The sequence below is a fragment of the Natator depressus genome, chromosome 9 (assembly GCF_965152275.1).
Source record: "Natator depressus isolate rNatDep1 chromosome 9, rNatDep2.hap1, whole genome shotgun sequence".
NCBI classification, from domain to species: domain Eukaryota; kingdom Metazoa; phylum Chordata; order Testudines; family Cheloniidae; genus Natator; species Natator depressus.
The window spans coordinates 60551876-60578122 of NC_134242.1; the positions used below are offsets into that span (position 1 = coordinate 60551876).

Below are 26247 nucleotides of genomic sequence, written 5' to 3' on the forward strand. Positions count from 1 at the left end.
TCGCAGAGCCTGCCCTAACTGTGACTTTTGCCTTGGTGAGGACACAACCAGACAGTTTCTCCTCCTGTTTCCACAGTGCTCCAAGGTAGAGAGCTAAGATGTCTGTTAGGGGTGGGCTGGGGCTATCAGCTTATATCATGGAGACTAAATTGGTCCATAGCTTAGAGGAATCCTAGTGGCAAAAGCATGAAAAGAGACAGGAGTGCTGCGTTCAGCCAAAAAAAACCTACATAAATAAATTACAGTGATTTGGATGTGTACCCATGCATATTTATTTATTTTCCCTAAGTTTAATTAAGTATTTTAGGAAAAAGTGTCAGTGTGGCTGCCAGCAAGAGTTGTTCTCAAGAAAATGTGTTTTGAGAACCCCGGCACTAGAATAACCCCTTTGTATTGAGTCCAGGAAGTGTTTAGCTTACTAATTGAATGCAGGGATCTTTTCAGGTCAACTTTTAACTTGAACAGTATTTTTCCAATAAGGACACTTGCTTATTCTTAACTAACCAACAATTTATTAATTCACCCAGAACCACATTCATATACAATCAACGTTCACCACTGAAATGTAGACACAACCAATTGTGTGTACTATACACAAAACAGTCTTGCAAGTGATTATCACAGGCCAGAGTTAAGACTCGGCACTTATATCCAGGAACAATGCAAATTACCTAGATTTCTTATTACATTTACTTATTACTGAGATAATAAATTCTTAATTCCAAACACATTTATCAAACTTCCGAGGATGCACTTGTCTTTAAGCCACCTTTTAAAAGTGTGGTTACTTCTCTTTGCTTCTCGTGTAGTCCGTTGGTTTGACGATAACGTTTTCATGCTATCTCTTTTTGTGGATTCTGGAGTGACGCTGATGTCCAAAGCATGACGCACATGCTTGTGAGCAGATAGGGCAGACAAAGTCATCTCTTTGCTTGGGTTGGTCCAAAAGGGATAAGTTTAGAATATTAAGAACAATTGCTTAAAACAATTCATTTCAATTTCTTTTAGGCCAATTTGCTTGGACTTATAAAGGAGTTAAAAAAACATGGTTAGTTGAGGTCTCACTAGAGAGTGTAGACTCAGCAAGGCAACCTACAGTTATCGATACTGAAGAATTGAAGGGGAATGGCTGGTCTGGGCATCTGTCACACTTATGGTCCTTCAGCTTCTTGTTGAGTTTGGTCAATTCAGTTGACACATGGTGACTTCAATTTACACACCCTAGTGTCAGGGCTGATAGGAGGGGGCCACCCTCTTATTCCTACTGCACGTGCCAAGTGAGTGACTTGATTTTAGCTCTTTCAATTTCTTTGCTGCTTCCTTGGTGTTCAGTAGATGGCGATGGTGTATAACAAATTTCCTTAATCCTTTTTGTGGTAGCTTTTTAAGTTTGATTCATTTCAAGGCTTGTATTTCCCTACTATCACTTGGGAAGCCCCCCCCTCCAAGCAATTTCTCTTAAAGTCCCTCAATTATACCATATTTTTTATGTTTTAATATTTCATCTTCCTTGTGCCAAACAATTCCTATTACTTCTAGAGTGCAAAAATTATTTACAATGAAAACCAACTCCTTATCATCTTCTTAAAATTGGAGGATATACTCCATATATTCTTTGATTATACTTCAGCATTTCACATTATTTAGGACTTACAGTAGAACAAAACACATTATTCACATATAGATCTGACTCACAAGGCAAAAAATAAGTTCAATAAAAGATATTACCTCACCCACCCTGTTTCTCTAAGACAAAAAATGTGACACTTCTAATTTGGGGTGAAAGACAGTATATCCATAAAATACTTGATTAACGTATTGATTTACAAGGAAAACAGTGTATAGTTTATAATTTGGGGTGAAAGCATGTGGCTTGGCTTTCTTGGGGTAACAGGCAGTTTGCCTGTCATTTTTAGTTTACTTAACTTGCAGCTTCCCCATCTTTTGATCCAGGCAAGATGCAGTGGGCTACTTTGCATAGAAAAGCAGGGTGTGACCCTTGCTTGGTCATTTGGAGTTCTTTTTAGCTAGGTTGGGAGGGAGAAAGAGGTGTTATCTGTATGCAGATTATAAGGGATTCTTACATAGGTGATTAACAGACCTGAAGAAGAGCTCTGTGTGACTTGAAAGCTTGTCTCTCTCGCCAGCAGAAGTCCAATAAAAGATATTACCTCACCCATCTTGTGTCTCTAATACTCTCATTTAGGTGTTTTAGTTTCTATTCTTGGGGAATCTCCAACCTTGGCTGATCTGTGGGTCCTTAGACAAGATGTCTCACATGATGTGAACCATTTTCTTATTGTCTTCATAAGTGGATCCTATTCCGGGATAAACAGAGGTGGATAGTTTTTTTTCTAATTTTTGAGGGCCAGAAGGAATGATTAGTTATTAATTATTCAAGGATTATCTAGTCTATATATCCCTTACTGCTCTGCCATTCTCTCATCCCAGGCTCTGGCAGGCTCCCACTGGAATCAGTCATTGCAGTGCAGCTGACAAGTGGAAATACTCGTTCACTCAGGCTTTATCCCTGTTCACTGCAGACTCTTGGAGACCAACCCACCAATTTTTGTGTCAGCTGCAAACTCTACCATCACTGATTGTGTATTTTCTTCCATATTGTTGATTCACAGATTCCAAGGCCAGAAGGGACCATTGTGATCATCTTAGGGTGACCATATTTCCCAAAGAGAAAATGGGACACCCCCAGCCGCTTGTCTGAGCCCCCCTGTGCAAGGCTGTCGCCCATTGCTGGAATCCTGCATGGGGCCCCCTCAAGAGGCTGTCACCCTGTGGCTGGAACCCTGCTGCCCCCTCCCATGCTGGAACACTGCCTCCTCTCCCCCCATGAGGGATGGTATCTCCGCTCCCCCCCACATTCCTCTACATTGCACCCCACTTTTTTGACAAAAGTGAGCATTTGTCCCATTTGCTCTTGCCAACTAATGGAGTCAGCAAGAGCAAACAGGACAAATCCCTCCTTTAAAAAAAAAAAAAGAAGAAGAAGTCAGGACAGGCCTTAAAAAAGGGAACTGTCCCAGCCAGAATGGGATGTGTGGTCACCCTAGATCATCTAGGCTGACATCCTGGATAACACAGGCCATGGAACTTTCCCAAAATAATTCCTACAGCAGGTGTGTTAGAAGAAACATCCAATCTTGATTTTAAAATGGTCAGTGACGGACAATCCACCATGACCCTTGGTAACCTGTTCCAATGGTCATTTACCCTCACGATTGAAAATTTACATCTTATTCCCAGTTTCAATGTATCTAGCTTCAACTTCCAGCCATTGGATTGTGTTAGACCTTCCTCGGCTAGATAGTAAATATTTATTCTCCATATAGATACTTGTGGACTGGGATCAAGTCACCCTCTTAACCTTCTCTTTGATAAGCTAAATATCAAAGAGTTCCTTGAGTCTATCACTAGAAGGCAGGTTTTCTATTCCTCTCATCATTCTCCTGGCTCTTCTCTGAACCCTCTCTAAGGGCTTGTGTACACTTAAAATGCTCCAGCGGCACTGCTCCAGCGAAGACACTACCTACACCGTTGGGAGAGCTTCCGCTGTTGGCACAGGTACTCCACCTCTCCCATTGACCTCGTGCTGCCTACAGCGGGGGATTGGGTTGGTTTAATTGCGTTGCTCAGGGGTGTGGATTTTTCTACTGACTTAATTTTCTAATGTAGACCAGGCCTAATTCATCAACATTCTTCTTGAATTGTGGACACTGGAACTGGACACAGTATTCCAGCAGCAGTTACACCAATGTCAAATGCAGAGGTAAAATAACCTTTTTACTCCTACTTGAGATTCCCCTGCTAAGGATATTGAAAAGCACTGAGCCAAGAACAGATCCCTGTAGGACTGTGCTAGCAATACCCCTATTGATGACGAATCCCCATTTACAATTGCATGAGCAATCACTCGGTTTGCTAATTTTTAATCCATTTAATATGTGATATTTTGTTTTATGATGTTTTGATCAGACTATCATATGTTACCTGCGGAAGTCTAAGTCTATCAGATCTACACAGATACTGTCATGCAAACTTGGGATCTCATAAAAACTGATGCAAAGTTTGTTTGACAGACCTATTTTCCATAAAAACATATTGATTGGCATTATTTATATTACCATCCTTTTCTTCATTATTTGCTTTGCCTGGGATTTGCCTACAGTTACCTGGGTAATCCTGTTTACTGTTTGTAAATATTGTGATACAGCATGGCCAGAAGGAGAGTGATATAGGAGAGATATGTAAGCCCCAGGATGAGGAGAAGCCTTATTCCCTGTAGAGGGAAGAAAGGTTTCTATAGATTAATTAAAAGCACCTGAAGCCAATTAGAGCACCTGAAGCTAGTCACCTGATAAAACCCCCCTGCTTCAATCAGTCAGGGAAAGGAGTTGGAGCAAGAGTGCAGTTTGAAGGAGTTGAAGTAAAGGAGAATTTGGAGAAGTGCTGTGGCTGGCTAGAAGACCAAGACCCTAGGTAAAGAGACACCTGGCTTGTGCAGAGAGAGAGAGGGCAGGAAGCCCCCCAAGCTGAAGAACAGGAGATGGAAGTAGCCCAAAAGAAGGAAGCACTAGTTCAAGGGGTTTACCACTATCCCTAGGGCCCCTGGCCTGGGTCCCTCCCTCTCCACTACCCTTCTCTGGGTTACTAGTGGGACAGTAGATACCCTAGTTCAGGGGCAGGAAACTGCCCTGAAACCCGCCCCCCCCCCCCCAAGAAGAGGAAACGTGGGATCCATCATAATCGTACTGGCAATTTGCCACAATATCAATGCTTCCCCTCAGTGTTTTGGACCTTCCCCAGTTTTCCATGATTTATTTAAAAAGCAACACAGGTGGTTCAGAACACTCCTTGGCCAATTCTTTTTAATACTCTTGGGTGCAATATATCAAATTCTGCAGATTTTAAAAATCTTTAATAGCTGCTGTTTGATGTCTTTCCTAAGTGATTGTCAAATAGAAAGAATTATCGCTGTAAGATGTGTTTCAGAGTAACAGCCGTGTTAGTCTGTATTTGCAAAAAGAAAAGGAGGACTTGCATCCGATGAAGTGAGCTGTAGCTCACGAAAGCTTACGCTCAAATAAATTGGTTAGTCTCTAAGGTGCCACAAGTCCTCCTTTTCTTTTTGTAAGATGTGTATACATCATCCTGCTTCTTTCCAAATACAGAACATAAGTATTCATGTCTTTTCTGTGTCACTGACAATTTTAATATCTTCATGATATATCGGACCTATACCATTACTAGCATTCCCTTTATTCCTAATGTATTTTTTAAAATTCCTCCTTATAATCCTTAACCTTAGCATCCATGGATATTTTGAATGATACTTTTAGTTTCCCTTGTCAGGTCTTTGTATTCCCTTAATTTTAATGTATTGTCATTTCTATCAACATCCTGTGACACTTTCTCAGGGTGCTCAGGACTGTGAGTCAACTTGTTACACCCCTGCTTTTGTGAGAGGGAGGCTTGTTGGTGCTAAACTGGGTGACACCCAAACATCTCTTTATGGCTCTGCCAGCCCTTACTTTACCTGGCAGGTTAACACTGGGTACACTCCAGTCCCCGACACCCTTCCCACCCCAAGCATCCCTGTATAGTGTCCAGTTCCTGTCACTGGACTCTCACAATAACTACCATGTTCACTGTTCCCAAGGGAACAGAATATGCAGAGCTTGACAGATACAGGTCCTTTATATCACCACAGCACAGAGATATAGTTATAGTAAAACAACCTGAAGTTTATTATCAAAGATTAAGATTTAAGAGATACTGAGTATGGATAATGGGTACCTAAGAAACAAAAGCACAACATGCTTCTTAGAGTCTAAACTTACCTTTAACAGGCTAAAATTCTTGTCTAGACTGGAGCACCTTCTCACCCAAAGCTTGCTTTTCATGTCACCCACCCACATGGCTGGGATCCATGTTCCTGGATGTAAAAGCACTGTCCTTTTTCTCCCTCAGTGAGGGACAATAGGGTGCTGTCCCTGTGCCCCTCCCCCGGTTAGAGTCTAATAAACCTCGAAGTGCACCTCTAAACCAGCGGATCTCCTATGTCATTGCCCTGCGACCCCCCTTCTGACAATGAAAATTACTACACGAACCCAGTGCCTGGTGTTACTCTGGTGTTAGGGGCAGGGGAATTGTGTGGGGCCCTATGCCACAGGGGGCCCCAGGAAGCTAAGTTGCTCAGGCTTCTGCATCAGCCCTGCAATGCAGGGCTCAGGCTTTGGCTTTTTGTTTTGGGCCACAGTGAGTCTAGTGCTGGCCCTGGCGACCCCATTGAAACACACTCGCAATCTACTTTGGTGCTGCGACCCAGCTTGAACTGCTGCTCTAGACAAAGTTCTTTTCCCTGCGGTTCTTTTTCTGTTGACTTCCCATTCCCCTGTTGACTTCTATCTGAATAGACTTCCATTGTTTTGGCTTGCAGTGCTTAATCTACATATGAAGAGGTAATATACATTCCTTTGTCTGGCAAAGCCTGCCTGTGTACCTTGCTTGGGACGCAGATTTAGCATATCTTTTCAGTACATAGACCTAACTTTTAACGTACCTTCAGTGCATACGTTTCACAATGATAGTAATGACCAGCAGGACCCCAGCTTTCCCTGAAGATTGTTCTTTATGGCTAAATACAGTGACAGCAGTGTGTGGGATGTAGTGAGTTTGTCAGGCCTGTGAGGAGCTGCTGACACAGAGCAGCGACCCCTTTGCCAGCTGGCAGGGCCTCGGATTCACACGTCCATCTCCTAGGGTTACCAGACGTCCGGGTTTTCCCGGACACAGCCTCTTTTTTGAGCCTCTGTCTCTGTCCAGGAGGATTTTTCAAATAACAGGCAATGTCCAGGTTTTTGCAGAGCAGAGAAGCTCCCCTGTATCTGCAGCTGATTGGTCCATTCCCCTGCAGCCACAGCTGCTGGATCCTGCCCACCCTGGCCCCAGCTCCCAGCCCCGGGAAGGGGGTCCTGCAAGGAGGGACTGACTGATGCCTGTTGCTGTGTCCTGGGCTTGCACCAGCCGCCCTGCCACTGTAACTGGGAGTAACACTTCCCCTCGCCTCCAGTGAATACTCCTGTTGCAAGTACCCCCTCCTGCACCCCCAACTGTACCCCCCCCGTTACCCCCAGCTCCCCTTCCCCTTCCAGCAGTGTCCGCTTTTTGGGAACCTGAATTATGGTAATCCCACCCTCCCTCCCCCATTTGTTTTATATACAGTAGAACCTCAAAGATACAAACACCAGTGTTATGGACTGACTGGTCAACCAGACACCATGTGGAACCAGAAGTAATCAATCAGGCAGCAGCAGAGACAAAAACAAAAACAGTAAATACTGTACTGCAGGGGTTCTCAACCTTTTTCCTTTCTGAGGTCCCCTTCCAACATACTATAAAAACTCCATGGCCCAGCACAGAGGTCCTTGGGGCTTTAGCCCTGTGAGGCTGGGGGGTTGGAGTTGCAGCCGGGGGTGTTTAGGGCTCTGGATGGGGGGTGGGGGCTTGGGGCTTCTCACCCTCGGTGTTTTGGTGCTCTGGGTGGGGGTCTCAGGGCTTCTTCCCCACAGGAGCACCATGTTTCAGAGCTTTAGACATGGGGGAAGCGCTGGGGTTCAGGCCTTCAGCCCTGTGGCTCTGTTCCCAGCATCAGCCCCGCAGGGGGCACCAGGGCTCAGGGCTTTAGCTACCGGGGGAGCTCCGGGGCTCCCTGTGGTTCTGCTTCCGGTTTTAGCCCCAGCAGTAACTAAAGCCCTGAGCCCTGGCACACTCCCCTACCCCAGCTGAAACTGGGAACCGAGCTGTGGGGAGCCCCAAGCTCCGACGCCCCCCCAGGTGTGTCCTGGGGCCTCCTGGGCTTTGTGCCTGTGAAATCCCAGTGGCGCCAGATGGGGGCACCCAGAGCAGCACCTACTGTGGTGTTTAGATGCTGCTTGTAATTATTAGAACTGGGAGCACCAGCTGTTGGGAGGACAGGAAACAGGAAGGACGGGGTGGAAGTTGAGGAGGTGGAGTGAGATCTACCGAGGGTGCAGCAGCAGCTTGGTAAAGAGGTTTCCACTTTAAAAATAAAGTCCTGTTGAAGTTTGTTAGTACCTTGCCTGGTTGCTACAATATTTTGGCGATGAGGATGGATCTTCTGCCTCTGAACCCAGCTGCACCCTTTCTGCAAAGCCCAGGTGAGCCTCCAATTGCTTTTACTGCCTGGATCCATATGTTTGAAACTTATCTGCTTGCAATCAGTGCTACAGAGATTTCTGAAGTAAGAAAGTGTGCTCTGCTAATCCACTGCCTTGGAGCAGAAGGGCAGCGTATATTTTACACTTTTCCCCTTGCAGATGATGATAAATATAAGACTGCACTCACTGCATTAAAGAACTTTTTTGTGCCAAAATTGAATGTAGTAGCTAATCGCTACAGATATTGCCAGCATGAGCAGAAAATAGGGGAGACTATAATGCAGTATATTGCTTCCCTGAGGAGTCTGATTGTAACTTGTGACTTTGGGAATATGGCAGATGAGATGATTAGAGACCAGCTCATTGAGAAAACAGCCATGCTTCATGTAAGAGAATGCTTACTTCTAGAACCACAACTTACACTAGAAGAAGCAATAACCATTACTACTCAGATTGAGTCAGCTACAGCTGAAGCCAAAATAATGAGCATGGATACAGGAGGCACAGTCCAGGCTGTGACTCCTTTGCAGAAACGTTCACTATCGCTGCAGACAAATGATTACAAGAGGAAAACTAATGGAAAACCACCGAATCCGCAAATTCAAAATACAGTAAAAGCATGTTTTCGCTGTGGATCCCCACAACACCTTGTAAGCTACACAGGATGTCCGGCAAAAGTAGCTCAGTGCAATCATTGCAAAAAGATTGGACATTTTGCTAAAGTATGTCGCAGCAGCCAGTTCAATCAACAGGTGCATGCAGTTACAATACCAGATGTTACTGTGCTGAGCATGGACAAAATCACTACTGCACATACTCCAGAACAAATAAAGTGCACTGTAAACGTTTCCACCATACCCGCAGGCAAATCACATTCTATTCAGCTAATGTTGGACACTGGCTCAGCAGTATCTATACTACCTGATTCCATCTATCTGCATTACTTTAAAGATGTGCCTCTTACTGAACCCAAAGTTCACTTGGTGTGCTACTAGAAAAACCATATTTCAGTACATGGCTGCCTGCCAGCAATAGTTACTTTTGGTGATTGCTGTGTAACTGCAGAGTTCTACATTGTCCACAAAGGCACTCCTATTCTTGGTTAATGGACGAATTGATCTTCCTCAGCAAAGCACTCTTGCGGTACACACACCAGTTTCAGCTGGGACCCAACACCAGGTTGAGGAGAAACACGGCTGAGCTTATGGGTTTCTGCATAAAGTTAAGATGAGGAATAATGTGATGCCTGTACGACAGAAGTTACGGTGCTTACCATTTTCAGTCAGGGAAGCTGTTTCAGGGGAACTTAGAAACTTGTTCAAAAGGACATTTATTGAAGAGATTGACTCCTCAGAATGGGTTTCACCTATAGTAGTGACACAGAAGAAGGGTGGAGGCATTCGCCTTTGTGTGGTTCCTTTGTTAGAATACAAAAAGCTGGAATTTTATGCAAAGGGGACCATAAATTCACAGCTCCTCTTAAAATCATAGAGAAGAAGGGACTTTACACCTATCGACTTTCTGATGGGCGGGTATGGAATGCTTCTTATCTTGCACCTGCCTATGCACCAAAAGGAGATTATACCAACACCCAGTCTGCATTGGATGACTTCACCATAGTATCAACACAACAAGACATTGCACTGGAACCGGGGCTTGAGAGACGGCCTGTCAGACCCAGACGACCACCTGTCTGGACTAGAGCCTATGTTATGTAGTATCTGCAGTGTTTTCAGTTTAATATTTCTGCCAACAGTATAGTGTCTTGTTTCATATTTGTTCCTGTGGTTAGAACAACAATGTTTATTTTAATTGGGAGAGTTTCTTGAGAGGAGGGAATGTGGTGTTTAGATGCTGCTTGTAATGATTAGAACTGGGAGCACTGGCTGTTGGGTCTCTGAAAGGATAGGAAACAGGAAGGAGGGGGGTAAAGAGGTTTCCACTTTAAAAATAAAGTCCTGTTGAAGTTTGTTAGTTCCTTGCCTGGTTGCTACAACACCTACAGAGTTGGGATGTTCTTTGCCGCTGCTGAAACAAAGCAGGAAAACTTGGTTAGCATCTCAGGTGGCCTCTGGCCAGCCTGGGCTTGCAGGGAATACTCCAGGATGTGGGATGTGGGCAGGCTGAGAAAGGGGTGGTGTCCAAGGTGGATCTTGGGGCTGCCCTGCCCTCCTCATTACATCTGTGGGGTTTATAGGCCCCACATGCCATGCTCTAGTTTGATTAGGTGGGATGGCACAGAGGTTAGGCTGGAGCACTGCATGCTGGGAGCTATAGTCTCCCCAGCTGCGCAATGAATAGGAGAAGCTGGAAGTGGTTCCATTTCATGCAGACAGGTGTGGCAGGATCCCAAGCCCCAAATGTGCAAATCCCACGAGTCAATTAAAAACAAACAGGAGACTTGAAAGTCTAATGGTTCCTCCCAGCAAAGCAGCCCACCACCAGTCCTAGTGAAAGGAACTGGAGATGGTGGCCAGAAGCCACGGTCCATGAGTGAGTAGGAACCTGCATAAATAAGAGTCACCACTGGTGCAGGCACAGGCGCTGACTTCTATTTTTCCCCAGGGGTGCTCCACCCCTGCTCAGCCCTGAGACCCTGTCCCCACTCCGCCCCCTCCCCTGGGGCCCCGGCCTGCCCTCTGCTCTTCCCTAAGCCCCTTCCCCCGCTGCCAAACAGCTGATCAGTGCTACCGCTGAACAGTAGTGGCTGATGGGTGCTGAGCACCCACTATTTTTTTTCCTGTGGGTGCTCTGGGACTGGAGCACTCACAGAGTCAGTGCCTATGGGTGCAGGTATTGGAAGCATTCCTGTGGGACACCTGTGTGCTGCCGGGGTGTGGGTGGGGGAGGCTGCCTCTACAGAGGTACTCAGGCACCAGCGGTAGATGCAGGCAGGACACCCCCTTCCCTCTTTCACTGGCACTGCTCACTTTCTTCCCCTCTTGAGCCTGATAAAACCAACACAGTCTTGAGTGGAGAGACGAAATGGCTGAGGTAATCTCTCTTTTTGGACCCTGTTGGTGAGAGAGAGAAGCTTTCAAGCTTACACAGAGTTCCTCTGATGGGCTGGGAAAAGTACCAAGAGTATCACAGCTAAGGACAAGGTGGAACAGATAGTTTAGCATAAGTAGTTAGCACATATTCTAAGGGACCATTCAAGAGCAGGCCTATTTCATGTAACAAACAGACTCCCCGTCCATTCAGTGCCTATCCCCAAGTCATTGCATGGCTGCGTTCTCAGAGAGAAGGGCATGGCTGGGCGCTGAACTCCACCCCTCTGTTCTGTCAGAGCGCTAGCTCTCGGATTGGCATCTGGCAGAGCAATGGCTTCCTCCCCTGTCCCAGGTCCCATTGGGATTCACAGCTCCCATCACACAGCTCTCCCCTTCCAGTAAGCGCCATGATCCTTCATCTTGTTTCTCATCTGACTCAGTCCACAGAGGTGTTCTCCTCTCTCCCATGTCAGCCTGGGATCTGGTCCAGAGAACAGGCACAAGAACATGCTTTTATACAATCTAATTTGCACCTGCTAAACTTCTGCTCCAAAGAGACCCAGTAACAGATGAATCCCCCATTCCTGGTGAGAACACCCAGCAGTCTAATTTCTCCAGGATGTTGTCTCCCACCCATAATCAGACAAAGAAAGTGGTTCTTTGGGTACTTTCCCCCTTTCCGTGATGGGCTAGATATGGGGAACTTGACTTGTAACAGGATTACATTACCCTGAAAGGGCAGCTCCATCTTGGTCTACGTTGTCCAGTGTGTATTTACATGTCCCCCAGCACACAACTTGGTGACTGGGCACATGTAGTAGTTTTGCCCACCTGCACAAACTTGTTATTTAAGTTGTGCATGAGTACGCTCCTGAACACTTGGCTCCCTTTTCCCAGATTTCACTCCAGCTCCCTTGAGCTGAGGATAAGACAAGAAGCAATGGGCTTAAATTGCAGCAAGGGAGGTTTAGGTTGGACATTAGGAAAAACTTCCTAACTGACAAGGTGGTTAAGCACTGGAATAAATTGCCTAGGGCGGTTGTGGAATCTCCATCATTGGAGATTTTTAAGAGCAGGTTAGACAAACACCTGTCAGGGATGGTCTAGATCAGGGGTTGGCCACCTTTCAGAAGTGGTGTGCTGAGTCTTCATTTATTCACTCTAATTTAAGGTTTCGCGTGCCGGTAATACATTTTAATGTTTTTAGACGGTCTCTCTCTATAAGTCTATATTTTGTAACTAAACTAGTGTTGTATGTAAAGTAAACAAGGTTTTTAAAATGTTTAAGAAGCTTCATTTAAAATTTAAATTAAAATGCAGATCTTATCAGTTTAGTGCAGTGGTTTTTAACCTGGGGTGCACACACCCCCTGGGGGTGCGAGATGCCCTTTCTGGGGGTGCGAGACCTGCCAGATTTTTTTAGAAGGTAAATCATCAAAAACACAAATTAAGCACAGGCACATAAGTACAACTACTTTGTGTCATCAAACCTATGTATTTATTAACATTATACATTTTTTAACCATTACTGTACCATACAATTTTTTTAAGTTTTCAAGTTTTTAAGCTAATTGTAATGTAATTTTTTATAAGGGCTGCAGAGTGCTGGGCCCAGGCCAGGAGCAGAGCCCTGGGCTGGCTGCCAGTACCCCAAGCCAGCAGGAGGGCTGAGCAGGGCTGGAGGCCCGGACTCCAGCTGGCAGGGGGCCGGGTGGCTGGAACCCCAGGCCGGCAGCAGGCTGAGCGGGGCAGATGGCTGGGACCCCAGCTGGCAAGGGGCCGGTGGCTGGAACCCCAGACTGTCAGCGGGCTGAGCTGGGTGGCGGACAGAACCCCAGACTGGCAGCGGCTCACCCACTGCCGGTCTGGGGTTCCACTGGCTCCTGCCAGCCGGGGTTCCAGCCACCAGACCTGCTCAGCCCGCTGCCATCCAGGGGTTCTGTTCACTCAGGCTGGCAGCGGGCTGAGCGGGGCCGGCGGCCAGAACTCCAGACTGTCAGCGGGCTGAGCGGAGCCAGTGGATGGAACCCCAGACCAGCGGCGGGCTGAGCGGTCTTGGGTTCCGTCTGCTGGCTCCTACCAACCGGGGTCCTGGCCTCTGGCCCCACTCAGCCTGCTGGTGGCCTGGGGTTCCATTCACCCAGGCAGGCCGCGGGCTGAGCAGGGCTGGCGGCCAGGACCCTGGCTTGGCAGCAGCATGCCAGTAAAAATCAGCTCACATGCCACCTTTGGCACGCGTGCCGCAGGTTGCCGACCCCTGGTCTAGATAATACTTAGTCCTGCGGTGAGTGCAGGGGATTGGACTAGATGACCTCTTGAGATCCCTTCCAGTCCTACGATTCAGTTCCCTCCATTCCTTTCATGCCACATTCCCTTGAGTACGGTTCATATAGTTTTCCATGACTCCTAACCACCTACAAAGAGCAGCATTCTCCTGAATTAACATAGTGGAAATATTTCAGCAAGGATCAAGTCCATTTTTAGAAGCATCTCCACCAACCCCCGTTGCCTATGTTGTGTGAGGAGTTCAGTTCATTCTCTCATTATCCACCACAGATATCCTGGCAACTGAAATGTCAAAAGCCAAGTGCAGTTGTGACGTAGATGACTGTCAGTTGCCGTCCTGTAAGTGAGTGTGAATGCGCTTGATTCACCCAGATTGCAGGTCAGTTGAACTGTTATCCCCGCAGGCACAGGCTGGAAGTCAGCTCTCATAGGTAGCAATTCAGAGTAATTTCCAGTCATTATGGAAGATATGAGGAGGAAATGAATTGCCTAACCTAGCTTATGCACTAGCAGAATTAATGTGGCTCAGGAATTCCCCAGTGCAGATAGTGTAACTATGGTAACCTTCCAAATCAATCCCTTGTTTTCTGAATCATCGTCCCGCTGTACAAGGTAATGCCCGGCAGGCCTTTCTCTTGCAAATTTCCATATTCTTCCACATCTTTCCCTAGAAGTGCCACCTATTGGTGCTTTGCCATGCCAACTGATTACAGAATTCATTCTATCAATGGAGTGCGCTTTCCAGTCCCTGCTCCTCCTGGGGGATTCTCCACGGGATGAGATGCTCTGGCCTTTCATTTTCTCTTAATTTTTCCTTTAACTTCCAAATCCAAAATTACAAAATACCCTCTTGGAACACCCTGGCTGGTGTCTATGTCTATCAGGAAAAGCAAGCCAACAGAGGGATCTGGAGTGAGGGGGGAGTTTTCCTCCCAACTCTGCCTGACCCCAAACCCATGGCAGCTCCCTCCACAGCTCCTGGGGCTGAGGAGGTGCTGGTATGCTGTTGTAGGCTGACAGAGCGGTGCAGGACAGGGCTGTGGGGAAAGCTTGTTCTGTGGCTCTATATCCATGACTGAGAAATGGGCTTTATTAACACCCCTCTCCCCTGGACCAATCTGCTGGGAAGTGGGGAAGGGGGCTGAGCGTGGGACTGTGGGAAGCCAGAAGCTGGCTGGGCATTAATGCTGCTGTTTCAGTGTTAAATGGGCACTCTTGGGGGAGACCTCGGTCTGGGGTGGACGTGTGCCCTTTGATATTACTTCGTTTATTTCCTTTGCAATGTTCCTGAGGAATGGAGTGGATCTGACTCAGCGTTAGGGTAAGCAGGCACGGCTGCCCATTGACTTTGATTGTTACCCAGGTCTGCCCTTGCCCAGTATGTCTGTGGCAGGCATGCTCCCTGAATGGGAGCAAGTGCTGCTTATGTAGCCCCCATGCGGAGGGTGAGGACTCCTGCTCCGGGAGCAGCTGCTTTCAGAGGACAACGCTCTTGCCTTCTTTGGGTGATGTCATTTCAGCCATTGGGCTTTATGTGGGTGAAGTGCAGGGGAGCCTGGGGTGGGGGTAGGGGGGATGGGGAGAAGAGGACATGCTGGTTGCACTCAGCACTAGAGTGATTCTGGGATGTCGAGCCTGGGTAAGGCTGGCAAAGTCGAATCTCGCCCCAAATCAGTGCATTTCCTTAGTGGCTCCTCTTTTTGGTGCCCATTCTATTTTCTCTGTATTCCCTAAACTGCAGTGTCCACTCCCTCCTCTCATGCAACCTGGGCATGGAAATGGCCTCACATCATGAGCTTTTTTATTTTCTGCCATGCTCCCATGTGACTCTGAGGGGCCGAGGCCTCCTCCCTTGTGTACAATCAGATATGTCTGAGTTTGGAACTCCTCTGGTTGTGCGCAGCTCACAGTTCCGATCTTTCCAGCTTGCTCTCTGGAGCTGCGGTCTGGGGTCACTTGTGTGGGTCTGACCAGCGCTCGGCAAAGGGCTGAATACACCTTTCTCTAGATCACTTAATGGAAGTCCTGAATAATGTAGGTTCCCCTATGGAGGCCCAAGCCAAAATGTTCTTGTCACTAATGGAGGAAGCCAAGGTGGGTGAGGTAATCTCTTTTATTGGACCAGTTTCTGTGGGTGGAAGGTACAAGCTTTCGAACCACACTGAGTTCTTCCTCAGGTCAGGGAAAGAAGCAGCGTGTCTGAGTTCAGTGACAATTGTGGATCTTGTCACTAATAGTTACTCTCTGTGCCCAGTCCCACTAGCTTCGCCTCCTCCTCCTGTTTGCTAAGAAACATTGCTTTGTATATCTCTTATGTGGCATTTAGTGTATTTAGTGCCTTGTGACAGACAAGTATACTCTCTCCATTTCCCTCCATCTGTCTCACGCTCAGCGCTGATGGCCAAGCAGACTGTTTGGCTTTTATAAACCTGCGAGGTAGCTATGTCTCAGGCAGATTCAATTTGCTCAGTCTAGGCAGTTACGTGGCCCTCACCTTCATCGTGCTGGAATGTCCCAGAAACAATGGGGGAGGACAGGTGCTGTGTTCCAGTCTGGGCACTGTAGTACCTCAGAGAGACTGGTACTTTGCAGGGAATAGAGAGACGAGAAAGAAATGATCAGGGAAGGGAGGGGATGAGTTAAGAAAGAGCAAGAAACATTTGGAGGGGCCCAGTTTATCACTGGTGTAACCCTTCTGAAGGCAATTGGGTGACACCAGGGACATTTCTGACCCTTTCTGTCTAGCATGGAGCGTGCTGCTGTCTGAAGGAGATAGAAAGTCTGTGTTGGCGTTGTCCCTTCCTGCCCGATCGTGAATGGTGACGGCGTAGGGCTGCAGAGCCAGGTACCACTGCATAAGCCTGGCATTAGTGTCCTTCATCTTACTGAGCCACTTCAGGGGTGCATGGTCCGTAACCAATATAAAGGGGGCCCCGAGGATGTAATAGCCCACTTAACTGCTTGGGCCTCTTTCTCAATGACAGAGTAATTCCTTTCTCTGGGGAACAGCTTCCGACTGAGGTAAACAATAGGGTGTTCCTCCCCGTCCATCTCCTGGGAGAGGACTGCCCCAAGCCCTACTCCTGAGGCATCGGTATGAATGATGAATCCACGATGAAAGTCAGGGCTGAAGAGTTCTGGCTTGCTACACAGCTGTTCTTTGATGGTTTGAAAGGCCTTCTCACATTCATCGGACCAGCAAACTCAGTGGGGGCTGTCTTTGGTCAGGAGCTCTGTCAGAGGGGTGGCAATGGTTGCGAAGTGGGGTACAAACCGCCGGTAATATCCAGCTAAGCCCAAGAAGTGACACACCTGCCTCTTTGTGGTCAGCGCCTGATATTCCTGGAGTGCTTGGACTTTCCCGATGAGGGGTCGTACCTGCCCTTGGCCCAAGATGAACCCCAGATAAGTGGTCTCCTATTGCCTGATCTGACATTTTTTTGGATTGGCTGTAAGACCAGCCGCGTGGAGGTCTTGGAGAACAGCCGATACCTGGTTGACATGTTCCTCCCAGCGGCTGCCATAGATGACCACATCGTCCAAGTAGGCCACAGTGTACTTGGTGTGTGGTTGCAAAAGCCGATCTATCAAGCACTGGAAGGTTGCCGGAGACCCATGGAGGCTGAAAGGCATCCGGGTGAAATGGTACATCCTTGAAGGGGTGGCGAACGCTGTCTTCTCCTTGGACGTGGGGTCCAAGGGGATCTGCCAGTACCCCTTCGTGAGATCTAGTGTGGTGATATAGCAGGCTTCCCCAAGCTGGTCGAGGAGCTCATCGACACGGGGCATCAGATAGATGTCAAACTTCGAAAGGCATTTACACTCTGGAAGTCAATGCAAAACCGCTGGCTCCCAAATGGCTTTGGGACGAGGACAACGGGGCTCCGCCATTCGCTCTGGGAGCGCTCAATAACACCCAGCTCCAACATTGCCTGGACTTCCTCCTCTACGGCCTCCTATGTTCGTTTAGGCAATGGCCGGGTCACCTCTTGGACCACCACCCCAGGTTCGGTCTGGATCACATGGCAGGTAAGGGCAGAAAACAAGATGTAAATGTGGAAAGCCATGAACACTTGGTGTTTGTGAAACTGGATGATTCAGGTGGTGCAGATATGATGGAAGCTCTTCTCCAGAAGTTAAGTGAGATGGAACCACCTCTTGCAGACATGAAAGGGCAAGGTTGACAACAGAGCTAACACAAAGAGTACAGAAACAGATGCATGAGCTTTACTCTAAAGCAGTGTTTCTCAACCTGTTTGGACTGAAAAACATGACCCTCCCCACTAGAAAAAATTGTGAACCCCCACCCCTCTAGTTTTAAGCTCGAGCCTCGGGGCTTCAACCCTGTGCAGCATGGGGCTCAGGGCTTTGGACTTCAGCCCTGCGTGGCGCGGGGTTTTATCCTTAGCTGATGATGCAACACTGGTTGGTACTTCTGGAACCAAATTTCATGCAGAAGCAAGATCCATCCCTGGACAGAAGCTTAATTTCAGTTTTCAGTGCATCTTTGTGGTGTGGCATGATGCTTTGTTTGAGGTTTAAATAGTGAGCAAGACTTTACAAATGGTAGAATTTGATCTGCATCAAGCAACTGAACAACTGGCAGTTCTATGAGGCTTCTTGCAAAACTGTTGGTCAGATCAGTTTTGAGCAGAATTGCTTTGCATACAAGGAAGATTTGTGGAAGAGATTCACATCTGAAGCCAAAGGAAAAAAACTCAGTTTGATTACGAGGCTTGCAATTGTTGACCCTGAACTTCAAAGTGAATGGATTTTATCAACAACAAGGTGTCCGGTGGTACCTTAAAGTCTAACAGATTTATTTGAGCATAAGCTTTCGTGGGTAAAAATCCCACTTCTTCAGATACAATTAAGGTGCCACCGGACACCTTGTTGTTTTTGTGGATACAGACTAACACGGCTATCCCCTGATACTTATTTTATCAAGTAGTCAGTACTGCCATACAGTCGGTTGGGGAAAATTTTTCTCAGCTTCAGAAACATAGCAAGCCTTTCGGTGCTTTGTATGAAATACTGAAATTGTCTTCAGGCAGTCCTGAGGTGTTTTTTGAACAGTCCACTGATCTCCAGTTTTCCCTGATGGATGACGATACAAAGAATATAGATTCAGCAGAGTTATATGATGAGTTGAATGTGCTTGCTCTCAGAGTGGAAGCTAAGGCAAGTCCTAAGCAAGTGCTGGAATACATTTGCCGCTAGAATAACATGGCATCGATTTTTCCCCGTACATTTATTGCCCTGTGTATTCTTCTGGCAGACTGACAGAGTCAATGGCTCCTGCAAGCAAGCTGTAACTTGGCGCCCAGGGAGAATGGGGACAGGCTAAGTCATGTCTACCTAGGGGCTTGAGCATGGATGGTGGGTATCATAGGCTGGGAGAGGCTGTGCCTCCCCAAACAGCCAGGCATGGCCCCGCCCCATGCTCCATCCCCCCTTCCCCCTGCTTCCTGCTCTGTGGCTCCTGTCCCCTTGTGCGTTAGCCCCCGCTTGGGCTGGGCCGTGCCATGCCTCCCGCCCTCCCGGCATTCTGGGGCTGGGGAGGCTGAGGCCGTTCTATCCGCCTCCCCTCCTAGTGCTCTGGGGCTGGGGGCGCTAGCCTGGGGTGGGGGCTGGCAGCCATATTGGAGGGGCTCTGGGCTCCGGCATAGAGCGTGTGTGGAAGGGGTGGGGCCTCGGACAGAAGGAGGGAGGCTAGCCGCTAGCCCCACCCAGCTGGCAGTTCCCACGTCGCCTGTGTGCTTGAGGGGGATGCCAAGCATAGGTAAGAGAATATGCATATAGGTCTCTGTCTTATGTTTAAATCCACTTCTGGAGCAAAATAAATCATGCTTTATTTTGGAGAAACTGTTTCTGTGTCACTTCATACTAGTAGTCCGCGTCTAAACTACGGGGACTCCAGCAGCATAGCTATGGCACCGTACCTATGCCAGTGTAACCCCGTAGTGTAGACGCAGACTACAGTGATGGAAAGGATTTCACCTCCCCCAGTAACGGTAGCTAGGTCGACAGAAGAACGCTTCCATTGTCCTACCTGCATCTACTCCGGGGTTAGGTCGGCATACTCAGGGGTGTGGATTTTTCACACCCCTGAGAGCTGTAGCTATGTCAACCTAAATTTAAAGTGTAGACCAAGCCTCACTGACCACGGGCTCCTGAAGTAGAGCTCGGGCAGTGTGCAAGCCCAGCTGGGCCTGCTAGGTAACATGGAGGGAACCCAGGGAGATGTAACCGAGAGACCCAGTAGGAGAGTATTTGGATTGAGGAATCCCACCCCAAAGAAGAGTGAAGGCACAGGCCTGCCATTCGAAAGGGAGGCACTTGGGGACTGGAGGAGGGTCTCAGAAGGGCAGCCTGCCCAGGGATCATGACGGGTCACTAGGTGTGGTGGGATGATATTAAAGGCCAGACTTCCCTGACTCCTGTGGGGTGTTCATGGGGTCCATTGCATCCTCTGCACACAGGCCAGTAATGATCATAGTCTCGGGGGGCGGGGGGGGGAACACAAGGACTGCTCCACTGATGCACTCCAAGGGCACACCCCCAACCCCAAGAGGGGCAAAGATGAGGCAAGGCCCTAGGCCCTACGTTGGTCCATTCTGTGGTACAGCCTGGGCAAACCTAGCCCTCTCAGTACAATCCTTCCCAGGCTCCCACAGGTGCTGAGCCCCAGCTCTGCCCAATTACACAACTGCCTACGTGGGTAGCCTAGCCTAGGAAGGCAAGAGCTTGGGCTGAATACCAGTCAGTGAGTCACGGGTAGCTGGGCAGCTGTCTCCATAGGCAATGGCTGGAGGCCTGGCAGTGAAGTTGGTGCAGAACACTGGCAGTCCCAAAACGGAAATGTCTGCCCTGGTGGGCAGAGAAGCTAGAAGGGAGCCACTGCCTTCTCCAGCTTGCTTTCGCCACCATGATTCATTGGCTCCAGGCTCCCCAGTGCCACATAAAAGCTGGGGTTCACGTTGTTTGTCTCCAGCGGGATTAGCTGTGTTGTCTCCTGCTGCCATTTCCTAGCCAGGGTTCTAGTCTCTCGGCGGTCCCTGTGGATTATCTCACCTCCTCACGGGGGTTTGCAGTGCCCCCCAGTTAGTATCACCTGCAGATTTCATTACTGAGCAGCTGAGTTCTTTGTCCAGGTCACAAATGCTGATGTTAAGCATGACTAGTGCTAACCTGATCCCCAGGGCCTGGCTTGGGAAATCATGCCAGAAGAATGCTGGCTCTCTGAAGGGAAGACAGATCCTCAGGGTGGAGTGTAGAGTTGCTAACTTTCTACTTGCACAAAACTGAATACCCTTGCCCCGCCCCTGCCATGCCCCTCCTCTGAGGCCCCACCCCTGGCTCATCCCTTCTCGAAGGCCCACTCCCCCCCCGCCCCCGTCGCTCGCTCTCCCCACCCTCACTCACTCACTCGCTCATTTTCATGGGGCTGGCTCAGTGGGTGAGGGGGTAAAGAGGGGGTGAGGGCTCTGTCTGGGGGTGCAGACTCTGGGGTGGGGCCAGAAATGAGGAGTTCAGAGTGCAGGGGGAGCTCTGGGCTGAGGCACTAGGTTGGGATGCTAGAGGGGGTGAGGGCTCTGGCTGGGAGTGCGGGCTCTGGGGTGGGGCTAGAGATGAGGGGTTTGGGGTGCAGGAGGGGGCTCCGGGATGGGGGGTGGACTTGAGGGGTTTGGAGTATGGGAGGGGGCTTCAGGCTGAGGCAGGGGGTTGAGGTGTTGGAGGGGGTATGGGCTTTGGGTTGGGGGTGCGGGTTCTGGGGTTCAGCCAGAAATGGGCTCAGGGTGAGGGAGGAGGCTCCACGCTGGGGCTGAGGGTTTTGGAGTGCAGGAGGGGACTCTGTGCTGGGGCAGGGGTTGGGGTGCAGGGGAGGGTGAGGGCTCCGGCTGGGGGTGTGGGCTCTGGGTTGGGGATGAGAGGTTTGGGATGCAGGAGGGTGCTCTGGGCTGGGATTGAGAGGTTCAGAGGGTGGGAGGAGGATCAGGGCTAGGGCAGGGGGTTTGAGTGTGTGGGGGGTGAGGGCTCTGGCTGGGGGTGTGGGATCTGGGGTCAGGCTGGGACTGAGGAGTTTGGAGGGCAGGAGGGAGATCAGGGGTGGGGCAGGGGTTGGGCCATGGGAGGGGGTCGGGGTGCAGGCTCTGCGCGGCACTTACCTCAAGCAGCTCCTGGAAGCAGCAGCATGTTCCCCCTCCGGCTCCTAAGAGGAGGTGCAGCCAGGCGGCTCTGCTTGCTGTCCGATCCGCAGACACCGCACCAGCAGCTCCCATTGGCTGTGAAGAGGGGACATGCCGTAGGAGCCTGAGGGGGGACATGCCACTGCTTCCAGGAGCTGCGTGGAGCCACAGCAGTCAGGGAGCCTGCTTTAGCTCAGCTGCACCAACGACCGGATTTTTAACAGCCCGGTCAGTGGCATAGGTGCTGACTCCGTGGGTGCTCCATGGGGAAAAATTAGTGGGTGCTCTGCACCACCAGCAGCCAAGCTCCCTGCCCTGCCCCCTGCCCAAGCTCGCCTCCGCTGCGCCACCTCTGCCTCCTCCAGGCATGCCATGTCCCAGCTCCTCCCTCCCTCCTTCCCAGCGCTTGCCACCGCCAAACAGCTGTAGCAAGCTCCAGGAGAGAGTGGGGAGGAGCGAGAACGTGGTACGCTCAGGGGAGGAGGCGGGGAAGAGGTTGGGCTGGGGCGGGGATTTGGGAAAGGAGTGGGAATTGGGGCGTGGAGGGGGTGGAGTTGGGGCAGGGACTTTGGGGAAGGGGTTGGAATGGAGGTGGGAGGGGTCAGGGTAGGGGTGGAGTCGGGGTGGGAGCAGAGGGGGTCGAGCACCCACCGGTGCCATTAGAAGTCAGCGCCTATGGTCAGCAGTGCTGACCGGAGCCGCTAGGGTCCCTTTTCGACCGGGCATTCCGGTTGAAAAGCAGACACCTGGCACCCCTAGGCTGGGCCTAACTGAAACTGGGCTGGAGTCTGAAGGGCTGACTTTTCTCCTGACAGACTTTGTGCTGGCGGTAATATGCAGGACCCCAGAAGGGGGAATGTTTTAAGTATCTTTTTTAAGGGTGCCTGAGCTAAGACAGGCCTCAAAAGAACCACACTTCGCCAGAAGGGGGTGCTACAGGGCAGGCACACCCTTTGACAACCCCACAAGCCAGAGCTTGGTATAGATTAGAGGTTCCCAAACTTTTCTTATTGCGTATCCCCTTCCAGCTCTACCAACTGCCCGCAAATCCCTACCCTTCTCCTCACTGATACTTTGTGTCTTCTTCTTAACAGCTACCTGTCTTTAGCCATCTGCCCATATTTCACAGTTCCGTACAGACACAGTTACAGTGCGATGTATATAACAACCCCCCCCCACAAAACCCTGACTCAGTTCTGAGCTCACTTAGACTGGACAATTGCTGGGTAACTGAACCTGCACTGTATGGTGATTGGAGGTGAGAGCTCTGTACGTCGGTGTCTTTGTGTTCTCATTGGTACATCCTGAAGTAAATTAACTACTATATTTTATGTAACAAATTCCCACAGAGTTTTAAACCTTCGTCTGAATAGCCTATCGTGAAAAATGCGATCAAATAATAAATAAATAAACCCCTCCATTACACAATTTCTCCTGCGCACCCCCCAGAGATGTCTCACATACCCCCAGGGGTACATGTACCGCTGTTTGGAAATCCCTGGTATAGATTCTCGGCTCCAGCCCCCTCCCTACATTCATGTGGGAATGATACATTTTAAAAATGTCCAGGTTTGCTGGCAGAGGCTTATTCTGCGCTGCGCCAGGCCTTCTCGGCCATGTTCTGTGACCTGTACCCGCCCACACATTCCTCACTGACCTCTCCCCAGCATATTATGCACGCCGGCCATGGTGATGTAGGGGTGGGAAAAGGAGTGAATGGCCCAAGTGAGCGGTTCCCCCACTCCCGCCCTCGCCCCCCCCAGTGTGCAGTTTGGGTTTGAGCTGCTCTTTATTGTGTCTTCCCTTCCAGGCAGGTGCTAGCTGATGGTGCCAGGTTCACTGGCCTGCCTCACTCAGCTGCCACCCACTGCCTAGAGGGCAGGAGGAAACATATACAATCCCTGCCAAAGCATGCCTGCCTCTGCCAGACTGAGCCCCAAGCTGTGCGTCTTCGCTGTGTGCGCTTTTTGTGATTCTCCAGGTAAAGAGCAGGGCTGCACCTGGCTGTTGTCTCACGCCATCATTTAATTTTCCTCTGGGTGATCTGAAATAACCTCAGCTCTGGAGAGCAGGATACAGCACCTGCAGGAGACTTCGGGTCACCCCTTGTCACGGCTGCTTCCCAGCTAATTCCTTGGGAGGTGTGTCAGTGTTGGAAAGGGGTCCTGAGCTGATGGTGAGGCTGCTGTGACAAAGGCCTGTTCTGGGCTGGGCTGGGCCAGACTCAGAGGACAGAGGGTCCTCTTGCCCAGTGTGGGGAGGCTGCACCAGGGGCTGCACTTAACTTGAGGAACCTCGCTTTACAAAAAAGGCAGAAGAACTTCAGAGGAGGTGACCAGCCTGATGGTGGGAGCAGAGATCTGCTGTGGGGCCCGGAGCTCATTTAGCCAGTGGGGTTGGCAAGGGAGATGCTTGCTTGAAGAGTAAGTCTGCACAGCCGCTGGATGAGTAATTCCTAGCTCAGACATACATCCACGTGATAGTTCTGCTCAAGCTAGCATGCTAGAAATAGCATGGTAGTGTGACAGCTGCCCGAATACGTACCTAGGGACTCAGACTGGGTTGTACTTGGATGGCTCACCCGAGCCACCACCTAGGCTGCCGCAACTATGCTACTATTTCAGAGTAAAAGCCGTGTTAGTCTGTATTCGCAAAAAGAAAAGGAGTACTTGTGGCACCTTAGAGACTAGCCAATTTATTTGAGCATAAGCTTTCGTGAGCTACAGCTCACTTCATCGGATGCATACATGCATCCGATGAAGTGAGCTGTAGCTCACGAAAGCTTATGCTCAAATAAATTGGTTAGTCTCTAAGGTGCCACAAGTACTCCTTTTCTTTATGCTACTATTGTTAGAGCATTAGCTCGGGCAGAGCTCATGCAGGTCCGCCTACCAGAGCTGGGAATTACACTTCCAGCTGCAGTGTAGACAAACCCTAAACCTGGGAAGGGAGGGAGGAGGGCTGTTTTCACAGGACTCTGGGAGTAAAACCAAGAGTCAATGGACTTAACCTTAACCAAGGCCCAGTATAGGCGCTGAACTAGGGGAAGTGTCCAGAGGGCATAGCCAGATGGACACAGAGCTGATTGCCAGAGAGTGGTTCCTGGCAAACTCAGCGCTATGGACCAAGGCTGTTTGTATAAGTGGCCATTAATTTTGGTGCCCAACTTGAGACATGCCAGATCAGTGGGTGCTTCTGAAACTGTGGTTGCAACATTTACGTTAGGGCTGAATTTGGCCTTGCCAGTGTCTGCAAAATGGAGCCCAAGAGCCTGGCCCAGACATCCCAGCAAGTTCCTTCCATCTCGGTACCCTCCGAGCCTGTGACTCTGCCAGGGGAGGAAGAGGAGAAAAGCCCACATTTCCTTTCCTTACCGTATCACTCCTGGAGCTGTGGGTGGGATATGGCACGAATCGGCGCTGGACCCCTGCTGGGAACCCGAGGGCCACGCTCCATGTGGAAGAGAGGGAAAACTTTCCTCTTCACGCACAAGCACAGCTGGTAGATCTGCAGCCGCACCTCCTTCTGCCAGTAGGCGTAGATCAGCGGGTTCAGCAGAGAATTGCAGAGCCCCAGCAGCCACAGGTACCTCTCAATGACATCGTATGGGAGGCACTTCTGGCACATGGTCTTCACAATGCTAGCTATGAAGAAAGGGGACCAAGACAGCACAAAGCACCCGATGAGAATAGCCACGGTCCTCACGGCTTTCATGTCACTGGTGTTATGAGGCGAAGGACTGTTCCCCGACAGCCCAACCTGCGCCACTTCTCGGATGTGCTGTACGTGCAGAGAGGCAATTTTCAGGATGTCACAATATAGGTAAATGAAAATGAACAAAGCTGGGAAGAACCCGATAGAGAAGACGGTGAGCATGTATGTGGGCTGGAAAACCCCAAAGAAAGTGCACTTCCCCTTGTAGCTCTGCTGAAAGCCCTGCACTATTACTGGGAGAAAGCCAATAAAGCAGGCAGCCAGCCAGAGACCCACAATGCAGGCACCAACTACCAGGCCACTCATGATTCGGAAGTACTGGAAAGGTCGTTTAATGGCCAAGTATCTGTCAAAAGTCACCATGATCATGGTGAGTATGGAGGCAGCTGAAGGGGAGATGATGAAGGCCATCCTCAGGATGCAGACCATCTTCGGTGGGGGGTGTCTGTGTGCGGAAAGCTCGTCTGTGACCAGTCCAGTGATTGTGACACCAACCAAAGAGTCTGCAACTGCGAGGTTCAAGACAAAATACAGTCCTGTGCAGCCGTTCTTCTGGATCAGCCTAAACAAAGCAACAGCAACAAGTGTGTTTGTAGCAATAATGAGAGAGGCCAAAACAGAGAGAACCACTCCAAACGCAAAGCCATCCATAGCTAATCTCTCATAAGGACATGGCAGGTCCAACCTTACTGACTTGACTCCATGGCATTCCCTGGGCTTGCTACCAGAATCACAGATCAGCTAGGAATCCTGGGGAAAAACATGTCCTGGAGAAACGTCAGACAGTCACCGTGCAATGGTCCTGGGCTCAGCTATAAGAGCTGACTTGGAAAGCTCAGTGCATGTGGGTGTACTTGTTCTCCTCTCTGG

General features: G+C 49.5%; 1 protein-coding gene across 1 annotated transcript; it reads right to left on the reverse strand.

Annotated features, from left to right (window-relative positions):
- Positions 1-2252: 2252 nt before the first annotated feature.
- On the reverse strand, positions 2253-26028 carry GPR119 (G protein-coupled receptor 119). Its single transcript, XM_074963071.1, has 2 exons — positions 25038-26028; positions 2253-2318 (listed from the first exon to the last, which is right to left on the reverse strand). The coding sequence occupies exon 1, from the start codon at positions 26026-26028 to the stop codon at positions 25042-25044; it is 987 nt and encodes a 328-aa protein (XP_074819172.1). The 3' UTR covers positions 2253-2318; positions 25038-25041.
- Positions 26029-26247: the final 219 nt, after the last annotated feature.